General features: G+C 38.0%; 2 protein-coding genes across 2 annotated transcripts; one reads left to right on the top strand and one right to left on the bottom strand.

Annotated features, from left to right (window-relative positions):
• Positions 1-828: 828 nt before the first annotated feature.
• Positions 829-7,565, bottom strand: LOC146504651 (PHD finger protein 12-like). The gene is made up of 3 exons (XM_085184405.1): positions 7,404-7,565; positions 1,916-2,054; positions 829-1,448 (listed from the first exon to the last, which is right to left on the bottom strand). Exons 1-3 carry the CDS (start codon positions 7,563-7,565, stop codon positions 976-978), a joined length of 774 nt encoding a protein of 257 aa, XP_085040531.1. The 3' UTR covers positions 829-975.
• Positions 7,566-9,469: 1,904 nt separating this feature from the next.
• On the top strand, positions 9,470-13,023 carry smco4 (single-pass membrane protein with coiled-coil domains 4). The gene is made up of 2 exons (XM_085131717.1): positions 9,470-9,561; positions 12,091-13,023. Exon 2 carries the CDS (start codon positions 12,132-12,134, stop codon positions 12,309-12,311), a length of 180 nt encoding a protein of 59 aa, XP_084987843.1. The 5' UTR covers positions 9,470-9,561; positions 12,091-12,131; the 3' UTR covers positions 12,312-13,023.
• The last annotated feature ends 230 nt before the right edge of the window (positions 13,024-13,253 follow it).

Raw genomic sequence — 13,253 nt, 5'->3', positions numbered from 1 at the left:
TCAATAGCATTCAGAGACCAGTTGATCAAATCCATAATTCTCTTTAGGTTTTAGACACAGACTGTGAGAGAGTGTTCCAGGGAAAGTAATAAAAAAACACGAGACTAGACAAGGACATGAGGAGCTAAGCAGGGAAGATAAGGGAGAGGAGAGGAGAAAAGTATGACCGCCTTCGCTGAGAGCCAAACAGAAGAAAATGATGAAATCCTTGTGTTATTAGCTGAATCACATGGTGTTACTATCAGCAAACGTACTGACGAAAGCGCCAATTTGTTGCGATCCGGTTTTGAGTGCGCGTTACTCTGCGCCATATGCTTCCGGGTAACAAGAAAGTGACCTCATTCACGTAGATTACTGATTGGCAGGGCTAACTCAAAAGTTCGAGTTATTAACTCGAAATATTGAGAAAAGTAACTCAAAATTTCAAGTTATGGATACTTGTTTGTTTTTTTAGTGGCGGAAACGGACTTCCATACACTTTTGACACAAAGTACATCATATCATTCTCTTTCATGCAAAGTTTGAAATTATACTCAAAATTAATATATTTTTTATGTAAATTTAATAAAAAATTAATGTATTTAGGCATACAAAAAAAAATTTAAAAAATCATCGGGCCACCGAGCAAATGCCCAATGGCCAGTCCAGCTATGGCCGTGCCATCAGTTAACCCTTCACGTGCCAACTGTGCCTAGGGTTGCCGACCCCTGCTATACGGTATTTACAGATGGACTACAGCGGAAAGTACAGACTAAGAACAAGTCTACAAAATAAATTAGAATGTATGGAATTCAATACTACAAAGGAAAAAAAAAAGATTGCCAATAATACTTCAAGTTCATGCAAAGATATAAACCATTAAAACAAACAAGCAAAAAAGAACTTTTCCCTGTTGACCAACCAGCTGTGCAGCTTTCCCTTCATCGTGACACAGAAGGTGCAAAATTAGAGGGAGGGCGGGGCTTCCTGTGCGGATTATGGAACAGAGTTAGAACGCAGTACGGGCACTTGGTGGGGAGGTACAGTCTCAGAGTCAGCCTCATCCTGGTTGGAAAAGCCGCTTGTTGTGGCAGTGCTGGGTGGTGGTGGTGTGGAGGTGTTAGCGGTGGTGGTGAGGGAGGTGCTGATGACACTGCTGCTGCTGGTGTTGGTGCTTGTGCAACTGGCAGCAGGTGTAGTGGCCTGCTCCTCTTTGGGCTGCTTACTGGCAAACTCAGTGATGCTAAAGACAAATTGGAGGCAGCCCAGTTTGATGTAGCTGCCATGGTGGAGCAGGGCCGTGCCCTCCCAGCCCGCCCCGCTGCCTCCAATTAGACTGGAGCTACTCGCTTTGCAGCTACAAGACGGCTCAGCACCACCCTGACATTGGCTACTCGTCACTCCTCCTACTGGCAACAACCCCATCATGGAGTTGGCTCCCTCGTCCTCTTCCCGTTTCTTACTGCGACCTACGCAAAGAAGAAATGCAGCAGGTCTGAGAAAGACGTCTGAGAAAGACGTCTGAGAAAGACGTTTGTACAGACTCGTGTCACAGTAAGCTCCATTAATGTGAAGACAATACAGGAGCAGTGTCAGTGTAACAAACAGGACACTGACATTAAGCACATGGGGGGCTACACTTCCTGAAATTCTAGCCAAACTAAAAATGATTCTTTTCAGTATTAGAGTATAAATTAAAGTATTCCTTTAAGTTACAGAAGCAATGATGTTATGATTTTTTTCACAATTAAAATTTTAACCATTTTAACCAGAACACATACAGATGAGTGGCTAAGTGGAAGAAGATGGATGAATATTCATAAAAGGTTCATACAAAATCTATGAGTGACGACCTCATCAGCAGTCCAAATCAAACTGGCCACACAGACCTGGGTTCCTTCAAGCCAATCCAAACAGATGACGGAGATGTACTTACGAATGATTCCTTGGACTTTGGCTACCAGGCCACCGGGTGGACATGGTGAGGTCTTCTCAGAGAAATCGCATGAGTACAGGACATTATCCACTGTGGTGCCATGCTCGCTGTAGTTCAGAAGCTCATAATGCTTGGTATTCTGAAGGACGACAAACACACACACACAATTTACATCTTGGTCACTAACAACCACAGGAGTGTGTCAGGTTTTGTATTGTTGATTGTCATTTATGCTTAGAAATATCTACTTATATATGCTTAGAGTTTTATAATTAGTTTTAGATTGGTAGAGGTTTGATCCTTAATAGTCTGCAAACTTTGTGTGCATTCCAGAGCACTCTGGGAGCGTGGGAGAGGTCGTACCTTGTCTTATTGTTTTATGGTAGGATAAACGTATCTATATCTGTTTTAGTCTAAGTGCCTTTTGTTTAGATGAACTGCTGGACTTCCAGACCAGCAGGTTTAGGGAAGTCATTTATGGGGTCACACTCTGACCCCCCCACACACACACACACACATGCTTACACAATGCACAGGCAAGGTACTCTTTGTTTGTATGTAGACGTCATATGTTAATGAAGCTATGTATATTCATGTAACCTCAATAAAAGAGCAGTGTTACGGGGGAGCGGACGAGAGCAACTGAGGTTAAGCGAAGGAACGGCGCTTGTCAAACATGAAGAACTTTGCCTACTCGTGTCTTGCTTTGCTGTGTAATTACATTGTTTTCAACGTTCCAGTGAATAGGTTTAAGCTACAAACCTATCATTAATTGGCAGAGGTGGGACCAAGTCATTGTTTTGCAAGTCTCAAGTAAGTCTCAAGTCTTTATCCTCAAGTCACAAGTCAAGTCTCAAGTAATGTCAGGCAAGTCAGAGTCAAGTCTCAAGTCACTGGTTTAAAAGTCCGAGTAAAGTCACAAGTCTGAAACTTTGAATTTCAAGTCCTTTCGAGTCTTTAAAAAAAACGAAAAAAAAAAAGAATGTTGCAGTTATATGCTAAATGTAAATATTAGACCATGTGATTTTTAAATCTCTGTTTTTTCTCAACACATGACGAAATAGTGAACTTAGAAAATATACACAAATTGTGAAATTGCACCTCTATAAAATGCAGCTCAATTAAACTTAGAATTGTTGGTGAAAATTATTCTTGGAGCTGAGATAAGCTGCATGTTATTCTTGGATCCGCTTGTAGGACCGGCTTTAAAATAGCATGACAAAGATATCATACACATTAAAGTTAGTTGACATCACAAAGTTAGATGAAGTCAGCTATCTCATCGTAGCAAAAGAGAAGCACCACCTACCGTTCTTTATGCAACTTCAACTGTCGGACAAAGTTGGAAGTTGTTCCATCTCTGTCTGTGATTCTCTTCTTGCATGTTTTGCATAGTGCATTTCGTTTTTTTGTTGACTACTTCATAGTTTATGTACCTGAAAAAAATAACTCCTTGCAGCATTTTTGAGCGTTTTTTTTTTTCTTCTTAAAAAAAAACCTGGTTAATTTGATTGGCTGTGCTACAGCTCATGCATACATATGTACGGAGTGTGGTTGGAATAAATGAATGAATGAATTGAATTAATGGTGCACACTTTCTATATAATATGTGTGTTAAATTTTACATTTGGGGTGAAATATCAAGTCTTTTCAAGTAAACCGGTTCAAGTCCAATTCAAGTCCCAGGTCACTGGTGTAAAAGTCCAAATCAAGTAAAAGTCTTAGAACATTTTTTCAAGTCAAGTCTAAAGTCATAAAATTAATGACTCGAGTCCAAGTCATGTGACTCGAGTCCACACCTCTGATTTATAAACACTAATTAAGAGTCGTTGGTAGCGGCGCATATGTGGCTGAGGCTGAAATGTCTCAAGGGGTATGTGATTGGAAAAAGTTTGGGAACCACTGGTCTAGAGTTGGCGGATTGATCCAAATATCGATAGTATCAATACCAACACCAGTATTGGTATCGGATCGATACTAGCACGATTGGATCGATATCGTCTTCATGCATGCTCAATCATCCAGGTAAGTAAATCTTCAAAAGTTGATTCTGTTCATCTGGACGTAGCATTTTGTGGGAGAAACGTTTCGTCACTCATCCAAGTGACGTCTTCAGTCTCAGCTGACTGCAGGTTTCCCCAATCTTATAAACAGTACATTGCATAATGACTGAAACCAGCCCACTGAAGGAACAATGGGCTGGGAGGATCAATACTTTGCTTTTATCCTTCAAGTTCAGTACGTAGCCTGCTGAACTGTGCTAATTATTTCTTTGGAAAAAAAATAAACCTCAAACATGCACTATGAAAAATGTCCAAACTATTTTGTGCTTTGGAGACAGAAAAATTTACATTCCAGGTCTCCAAAAACCCAGTTTTAAAACACATGAAAAGCTCAAAGGTGTGTTTTGTTGTGTTAACTAATTTTTGTGGAGAGTAACAATCACGGTGATAAAATGTGTTCAGAAATTGCAAATTGAGAATTCAGTTCATAGGTCATGCAGCATGGAAATTATGCCCCCCCCCCCCCCCAATAATCACACCCAACCAATACAACCCCCCCCCCCACCCCACCCCACCCCCAATAAAATTATGAATTATCTTGCATAAATAGGCTGTTGATTTTCTTTACTCATTTCAGGTATTACCAGCATATAGTTGCATGTTTAATCATCTGGGAATTTACCCAGATTTATTTATTTATTTAGACAGAGATCTTGAGCCCCACCCCCCCAATGTTCAGCAAAAAGTTACGCCGATGAGGTCATGGCACACTACTCTTCCCCAATTAGCTCCCTGAATAACTCAAATTATTGGTACTGATATCGGCAATAATGGGCCTGTATTTACTTGGTATTGGATTGATACCAGAATTTGTAGTGTGGCACAGCACTACTGTGAATGAGGGAAAGTGTGAATGTTGAATGTTTTTGTTGAAAAGTTGAGGCAAGTATATACATGTTAAATGACAAGATATGCGTGTTCAAACAGCGTCAATTAACACACAACTTCAAGGGTTTTTTTATTTCTATATGATAATTCTTCATAATTAAACAACAAGAACGAGTAATCTGATGCCCTGTAATCATTATGAGGCAATAATTTGAAATACAATAACACATTAAGTTTGTACAAAGTATTGTATCGGATCAGTATCGTCGATACCACCCTGAATTTTACTTGGTATTGGATCGGAAAAGAAATCCATGGTATCGCACATCTCTGTAGCACTGGGTCCTCAGGTATAACGTAGCTCTATTAACCGGCACTCTGCGGCTTTCACGAAGGACCCAGAAAAAACTGAATTTAAAAACTGAAATTGAATGGTGCAAAGTGAAACTGAAAGCATTCAAGAGCTAAATTTAAAGAAAGACGGAATACAATTTCAAATTAAATTAATCCATCCATCCATCCATTCGCTTCCGCTTATCCTTTTCGTAACAAATCAGAGTTACTAATCTGTCAAACTGTGTTGCCCAATTTGTAAACAAAGTGGCTAATAGATTTCTACGACCTATAAACACACTCATTTACCACCAAGTAAAATAATAAACATATGGCACGAAGTAAAAATTTCAATTCAATTCAATTTTATTATATAGCGCCAAATCACAACAACAGTCGCCTCAAGAGGCTTTATATTGTACAGTAGATCGTACAAAAATAATAATAATAATAAAAAAACATACCAGCAATCGATGTGAGGCTTTGGGAAAATAATCCGCAGGTGATCACTACAAAACATGAGTAACACCAATCAACAAAAAGTGTAGCCAATTCAGGCTGAGGCAGCAGTGACATACCTGTAACAGCCAGGGAAGGCAGGTGACCGAAGGCTGATCGAAGTGTACGGCAACAAGTGAACCAGTCAGGGATGCTCAGATGGCAGCTGCTATTTATAGCAGCTCCATCTAATGTGATTGTGGTAGTAGCAGGATCAATAAGCCAGTATTAAAATACAATATTCACTCTGCTACACATAGAAACTGAACATTTAACAGTGTTTCCTGAAAACTCTCTCTTGTCCGGTCATTTCCGGATAACAGTTACATTTACAGTAATTGATTATACAGCAGTGGTGAGTAGACTTCATCACAGTAGATGTCTTTCGGAAAGTGCTGTAACTAAGTTTAAGACTATAATTCCCCCACTGTTATCATCTTCAATGCCCTGTACCAACACAGAGCAGAGCGGCTACATGAACACTACTCCAACAGAGGTCGATTATCTTGTTAATAATTTTGCCTCCTTACTATGTATGACACTGGATACTGTAGCTCCTGTGAAAAAGAGAGCCTCAAATCAGAAGTACTTGACTCCCTGGTATAATTCTCATGTCTTAAAAACATAAAGACTTGGATGACCTCTAATTTTCTGCTCCTAAATTCCGATAAATGCTGGACTATTGTAATTCATTATTATCAGGATGTCCTAAAAACTCACTGAAATGCCTTCAGTTAATCTAAAATGCTGCAGCAAGAGTACTCCCGGTTAAATCAAGAATTGAATTCAAAATCCTGGTCCTCACATTAAAGTCTTAAGTAATCATTCCCCATCTTATCTTAATGACCTTGTAGTAACATATCACCCCATTAGAGCACTTCGTCCTTGCACTGCAGGCCTACTTGTTGTTCCTAGAGTATTTACAAGTAGAATGGGAGGGAGAGCCTTCAGTTTTCAGGCCCCTCTTCTATGGAACCAGCTTCCAGTTTGGATTCAGGAGACAGAAAGTCTCTACTTTTAAGGTTAGGCTTAAAACTTTCCGTTTTATTAAAGCATATGGGAGGATTCAGGTGCAGGCTGCTGGGAGATTCCCATGATGCATTGGGTATTTCTTCTTCAGTCACCTTTCTCAATTACTATATAGACCTCTCTGCATTGAATCATACTTGTTATTAATCTATGGCTCTCTTTTACAGCATGTCTTTAATCTTGTCTTCCTTCTCTCACCCCAATCGGTCGCAGCAGATGGCTGCTCCTCCCTGAGCCTGGTTCTTCCAGAGGTTTCTTCCTGTTAAAAGGGTGATTTTCCCTCCCCCTGTCGCCAAAGTGCTTGCTCATAGGGGGTAATTTGCTTGTTGGGTTTTTCTCTGTATGTATTATTGTAGGGTCTACCTAACAATATAAAGCGCCTTGAGGCAACTGTTGGTTTGGTGCTGTATAAATAAAATTGAATTGAATTGAATTGAACTGAAGTCAATTGAAAACTGCATAGCTTTAGTGGACCTCAATAGCTCACTGGAGCATTTGTTGAACTAAATCATTCATTTGTCTTTACTTCCTGATTTAATGTGTTTAAACTGCTGTTTGTTAGGAAGTCGTTGAAAGTTATTAAATTGAATTGGAAATACTTAAAGATGTCCCATGCAAAGAGCAAAGAAAAAAAGACAAGTTACAGACTGTGTTAAAGAGGCATGCAGCTGTTTTCTCTAAAAAGCTAGGAAAAATGAAAGGGGTTAAAGCCGAACTGCCTCTAAGACCCACTGTACCCAAATTCTGCCCACCACGTAACGTGCCGTATGCTCAAAATCTTCTAAACCCACAGATCTGTGTGGATAAGTATCCAATTCCACACACTGAGGACTTGTTTGCTTCGCTAGGTCAATTGCTCCAACTGGACCAATTGCTACCAACTGATTCCTGGACAACATGCTCGTCGGTGGTCCTGAGGATGCACCTCAAATGGATGAGGTCCTGAGCAGACTTAAAGAAGATGGCCTGCATCTCACACAAGAGAAATGCCTGTTTTTCTTGGTCTAATGATATTCGTTTTGAGCCAGAAAGAACATTCCTGACACAAAATAGAATCAGTTTTTGGCAAAGTGACTTATATATATATTTATATATATATTTGTACATGTCTATAAATAGGAATAGTAGTGGTACAATAGCTATATCAAGCTATATAGTTTATGTCTTCCATATTTCCAACCATATCCATAATCACATACTGTGTATGCTGCCATTGTATATAGTGTATTATCTTACTTTTTTTCATTGAGTGTACTTATTTGTATATTTGTATTTCCTTCTGATATCTGTACCTGAGCTGAGGTGACGCAAAAATTTCCCCGTTGTGGGATCAATAAAGTCTTATCTTATCTTATCTTATCTTATCTTATCTTATCTTATCTTATATGTCCTTTATTTGTTCAGGTAAAAAGTGTCACTGACATTAAAAAGCGATCTATCCAAGAACGCAGCAGAAATATATAACATCACATTTCTATAAACACACTTTAAGTGACCAAGAAAGACTTTATTGATTGTAATAAAACTTAGGGTTTTTTGTCTTTAGTATGCGTACCACTGCCACTTACTTTCTTAAACTGGTCTGGTCCGCTGTTCAGAAAATCAGGATTATCAGTCAAATGCTTTTAAAACTTGAAACTTTTGAATTAGAATAACAATCATTAAAATTTATAAAACATCCTTAATAAAAAAAAATTCAACCCGGCCTTGATAAGCAATCTGCAATTAACAGTGGTTTTCCCTACTCACAGAACCCAAACACCACACAAGTAAATCCTCAAACTTATCACAAACCGCGGCACAAAAGAAAACTGCACTTCAAAGACATAAAAGCTCAACTGTGAGAATCACAGTAAACAAAAGGCCACTCTGTGGCCAACATCATTTATTTAGAGTAGGCCCCCGAAATTTAACAGAATTTTTTTATGATATATATACCGTGAAATCATATGTACTTGTATACACTATATACCTATACTAGAGTGTTTATATATTGGAATTACAATGTTAAGCAATTGCTCAAATTGTGATCCATATATTTAGATAAAGCATTATTTACATTTGTAAGAACACCTGTTAATGCACAGTGGTTGTTTTGAGATTTAATAATTGGGACTTATGTGCAACTTTGAGAGTTTTGTGGTCTATTTTGACAGGTTTGTGACATATGGTTGGTAGAAATTGGTAGAGAATCCTGGGTATTTAAGCACTTGTGGGACTCTCCACCATTTGCTCTTAGAACTGAAGAATCTTCTTGGATGAGAGGTGAAGCGTCTTCAAGACACCTAAAGAAGCCGTTGCTTTTCTTTCCAAGCTCCTTAGATTACCATGAACACTAAGTGCAATAATCTTTTCTGACATTGTTGTATTTTTACTCAGTTGTATATAGCATTTGTATTCTATTTTTATCTTATTGTATATTTTATTCTATTTTATTCTACTGTATATAGTATTTTATTTTATTCTAGTCTGTACAGTTGTGTACTGTATTTATTCTTATTGTATTCTAATTTTTGCTTCATAACTTTTGCACTGTCCACTTCCTGCTGTGACAAAACAAATTTCCCACGTGTGGGACTAATAAAGGTTATCTTATCTTATCTTATCTTATCTTATCTTATGAACTGGACGACTGAGAACCTACACACACTATAACATGTTCAACCTCTGTTCACTACAGTATTTACTAATATAAGTAATATAAGTAAAGGTATTAGACTTAGACTTAGACTTAGTATTAGACACTTTTTGGTAGATTTTGGCACAAAAAGTTTTATGTAGTATTTTATTTTGAAGGTCGGTGGCGGAAGTTTCCTTATTTACACGCTAACCTTTTAACAGTAGTATTTCACCAAGTGTTCCACGGACTGCCACGTCGAGATCCGTGACGACAAGGTTTGTAACTATTCTTTCACACTGTGATTCTCTGCTATAACGAACCCGACTATTACGAGTCCTGTAGAAATATGCTGGCCAACAGAAACTGTCCCAACTCAGGACAGTTACTTGTAACTCACTGCTAATAATAAAGTAACTCAGTGCTGCTGAATCGTCAGCAGTATTTTGTCATCGATGAAGCTCACGCTTCCTAAAGTTAGAACTAACTACTATACTAACTACTGTCACTGAAAGGCACCGGATACAAAACCGTAACCTCCTCGACAGTACGTAATACAGTCTAAGAGAAAATGGGAAGACTAGAAAACTCCTGTATTTAACGCAGTCCCTTGTGAAGTCAGCACCTTCTCAGTGTGGAACTAATGTTACGAAGTGTAACGTTAGCTTGATATGAATACACTGTGCCGCGATACTCATAATTCAGGTGCTACTTTTACCCTAACCCTAGTAAATATAGCATGGGGGCGACTGTCGAAGGTCAGACTGCTTCGGAATCTTTTTTTGTATTTCTGCATGCTGGAGACTGTTAATGAAAGTGTATCTTGAACGTCAGCGCCTGAACATTTCTTGCCCTCCAAACTGCTGTTTCCCTTACCTCTGATTTTTATTATTTTTTTTATTTTTTATTTTTAATACACTCGTGAAACTTGCTTTATGTAGAACATACCTGCTTGGTTTGTTTGAATCTCGGTGCAGTAAAGGTTGTTTTTAAATTCACCTGGGTGAATTTGATTTGAAGCTTGCAGTGTATTCTTTTGTAGCAATATAGATGGTAATGATTGTGGAGTAGTGCTTTATTGTTAGTTAAGAATTTCTCCAGGTAATGGTCTCACTGAGATTAAAATCTCTTTTTCAAAGAGAGACCTAATAAGGTTAATTAGTGACTCTACTTTGACCAATGAACAATGCTAAAACATAGTACATAGCACCAATAATAATATTAAAAGAGAAGAACGTATAATTTGCAATTCATCATAATAATAATAATAATAATAATAATAATAATAATAATAATAATATTGGCAAATGTGTACAAGTAAATGGTAAATGGCCTGTATTTGTATAGCGCTTTATAAGTAGAGCTTAATAGGTATTCTGTCTCTCTCTAATAGGTTTATTTGGTTTTTATCCCTCAGTTTCAAAAAGGCTGATTGGGTATTGTCATCACCCTGCCAGGTGGGCAGGTAGGCAGATGGCCAATGTGGACACCCAAGTTTGGGAATGCGATAACTCGAGAACAAAGCAACATAGGAATTTCAAATGATACCATAGGTGTATTAACTAAAAATCTCAGACGAGTTTGAGTCTTAGTGACCTCGACCTCAAGGTCTGGGTCAGAGTTCAAGTTTTCTGAAAATCCTATGAATGCGATAAGTCAAGGAGAAGTTAATGCTATAGGTTTATCTACTAAAAATCTCTAACAGGTTTAAATCTTAGGGACCTCAGCCTCAAGGACAGAGGTTGGAGGACAGAGAAGTTTTCTAGTAATCCTGTGAATGCAATAACTTGAAAACAAATTTATAACTTAAGAAAAATCTAAATAACTAAAAACCGTGAAAGCATATTGATTTGCTCTCCTGATATTTAGACTGTAGTATTGATATTTTAACCTTTGCTGTTCAAAAACTGTGAGCCTCACTGTAATAAGAAAAGGTAAACATGGACTGTAAATCATTTGTAAATGTCATAAATACGTGTTATTGTTGTAAGCATTTGTCCTGAAACTGAAGAAAATGGAAAGTTCTTGTGTGTTACATGTCACAGCAGGTGGATGCCCCTTCCTAAACCCAAATCTACCGAGCTCTATTTCTTTAACCTCCTAAGACCCAAATTTTTCCACAGCATACATTTTTAATTTCTCTTTGATATTTGGGCATTTTGGGACACGATGAATGAAAAAGCAAAGAATTACCAGATTTATTTATTTTTTACCTGATTTTTGTTTCTAAGAAAAACGAGAGCCACATATGAGGATATTCGTTTAAAATCTAAATAACCCAAAATGGGATGTCCACATATGTGGACGCCAGGTCCTAGGAGGTTAAAGGGGATGCAACAAGGAATAATTTGATCATTGAGGTTTTCCATCTAATATTTTAGGTTTTTAACTTCAAGGTAAAGGCACCTTGATCAGATGTTGTGACTGACATAAAAATGTAACTGAATTGAGTTCGCTTGTCGAATTGAAATGGAAGAAATAGACATTGTCATAATGGTGGAGGATCACATAAGGGACTTGGCTTGAACCCTTTGTCAGCCATTACTGGACAGTGTGGAATCGTTTCCGGTCCTTGCTAACTCTTGAGACTGCTATATCAGTATCATTTTTGTCTGCTTACTTTTGAAACTGAGACTTATAACAACTAGGTGTGAACTCATTTCTATTACTCCTTTGTGCCACCATGTAATTTACAACAAGTGTGTGTGTTTTAGTACTACAAACGAACTGCATAGAAAAGGGTTTCAGGATAAGTAACAGAAATATTAATGCTAAAACTTAATGCTGACTATTGTATGCTTCCCCAGGTTCCAGTGAGCACAGCAAGACAAATCATCACTTGGTCGTAATGAGGCAGCTTAAAGGCAAGCCGAAGAAAGAAACCTCTAAGGACAAGAAGGAGCGCAAACAGGCAATGCAGGAAGCCCGTCAGCAGGTTGCTACTGTAGTCCTGCCCACACTAGCTGTAGTGGTCTTACTTATCATCGTCTTTGTCTACGTGGCCACCAGACCTGATGCTATTGAGTAGACACTAAAGAAACATCTACTTCCCAACTGGTGTGGCAAATTGACTTGGTTATATCGAAAGGATTGACCCTATCATGTGATGACCATACCTGTGCAGGCCAGTTACTGGGCCTAGGACTATTGTTTATTTTAAGGAAACCCTTCTTCAAAGTGTGTCTTCATGCTGCAAAAAGAAGAAAACATTGCTCCTTGGTGCCTCCAAATGTATGAGGGTAAAACCACATTTAATCTTGGTTGTTAGAGACTTACAGCCACTGATGGATTTGTGTGTATGTTTTACAAAACAATGCACTATCCTGCATACCAAAGTACTTATGCAGAGCTTTCAAAATGTGACCACAGGTGTTTAATGTCTAAAATGTTCAATGTAAAAAATTGGTCTTGTGACTTGTGCTGTTAAAAATATTTCAAATCAATGCAAACAAGGTCCTTTACCACACTTTAGACATATCTCACATTTACAGTATCTGTAAAAATATGTGTGACATGTTCAGAATAATTCTTGTGCCTACCTTGTGTGAATGTCACTGTGAAATATTTTATTTTAAGAGCAGTAGGATCACACATGAATTTCTTCATCTTCAAAATGTTTAGAAGCCTGATCCACAAAGTCATTGACATCCAAACATTTGAGTCATTCATGACTTGTTCAAAGTGTAACAAAGTGCCTTATAAGAGATTTGCATTTTTGCAAATAAAGAGATAAAACACAATGTGATTTGTTAAATATTTTGAATACTACAACTTTTATCTTTATGTCTGTTCGTTTGTGGGGTTTTTTTGTTTGTTTTGTTTTGTTTTGTTTTGTTTTGTTTTGGAGAAATGCAGCAAACCACATTCGTATTGGTGTTTATTATTACAACAGGGGTTTTGCTACTTGTTCTCAAATATAATCTTGGTATCAAGCATTGTGAGAAAGCTTGGCCAAAGTGGCTGAAGAAGG

Source organism: Neolamprologus multifasciatus, chromosome 14 (assembly GCF_963576455.1).
Source record: "Neolamprologus multifasciatus chromosome 14, fNeoMul1.2, whole genome shotgun sequence".
Classification (NCBI taxonomy): domain Eukaryota; kingdom Metazoa; phylum Chordata; class Actinopteri; order Cichliformes; family Cichlidae; genus Neolamprologus; species Neolamprologus multifasciatus.
The sequence above is the reverse complement of the archived record's forward strand: the minus strand, read 5'-3'. Positions and strand labels throughout refer to the sequence as shown.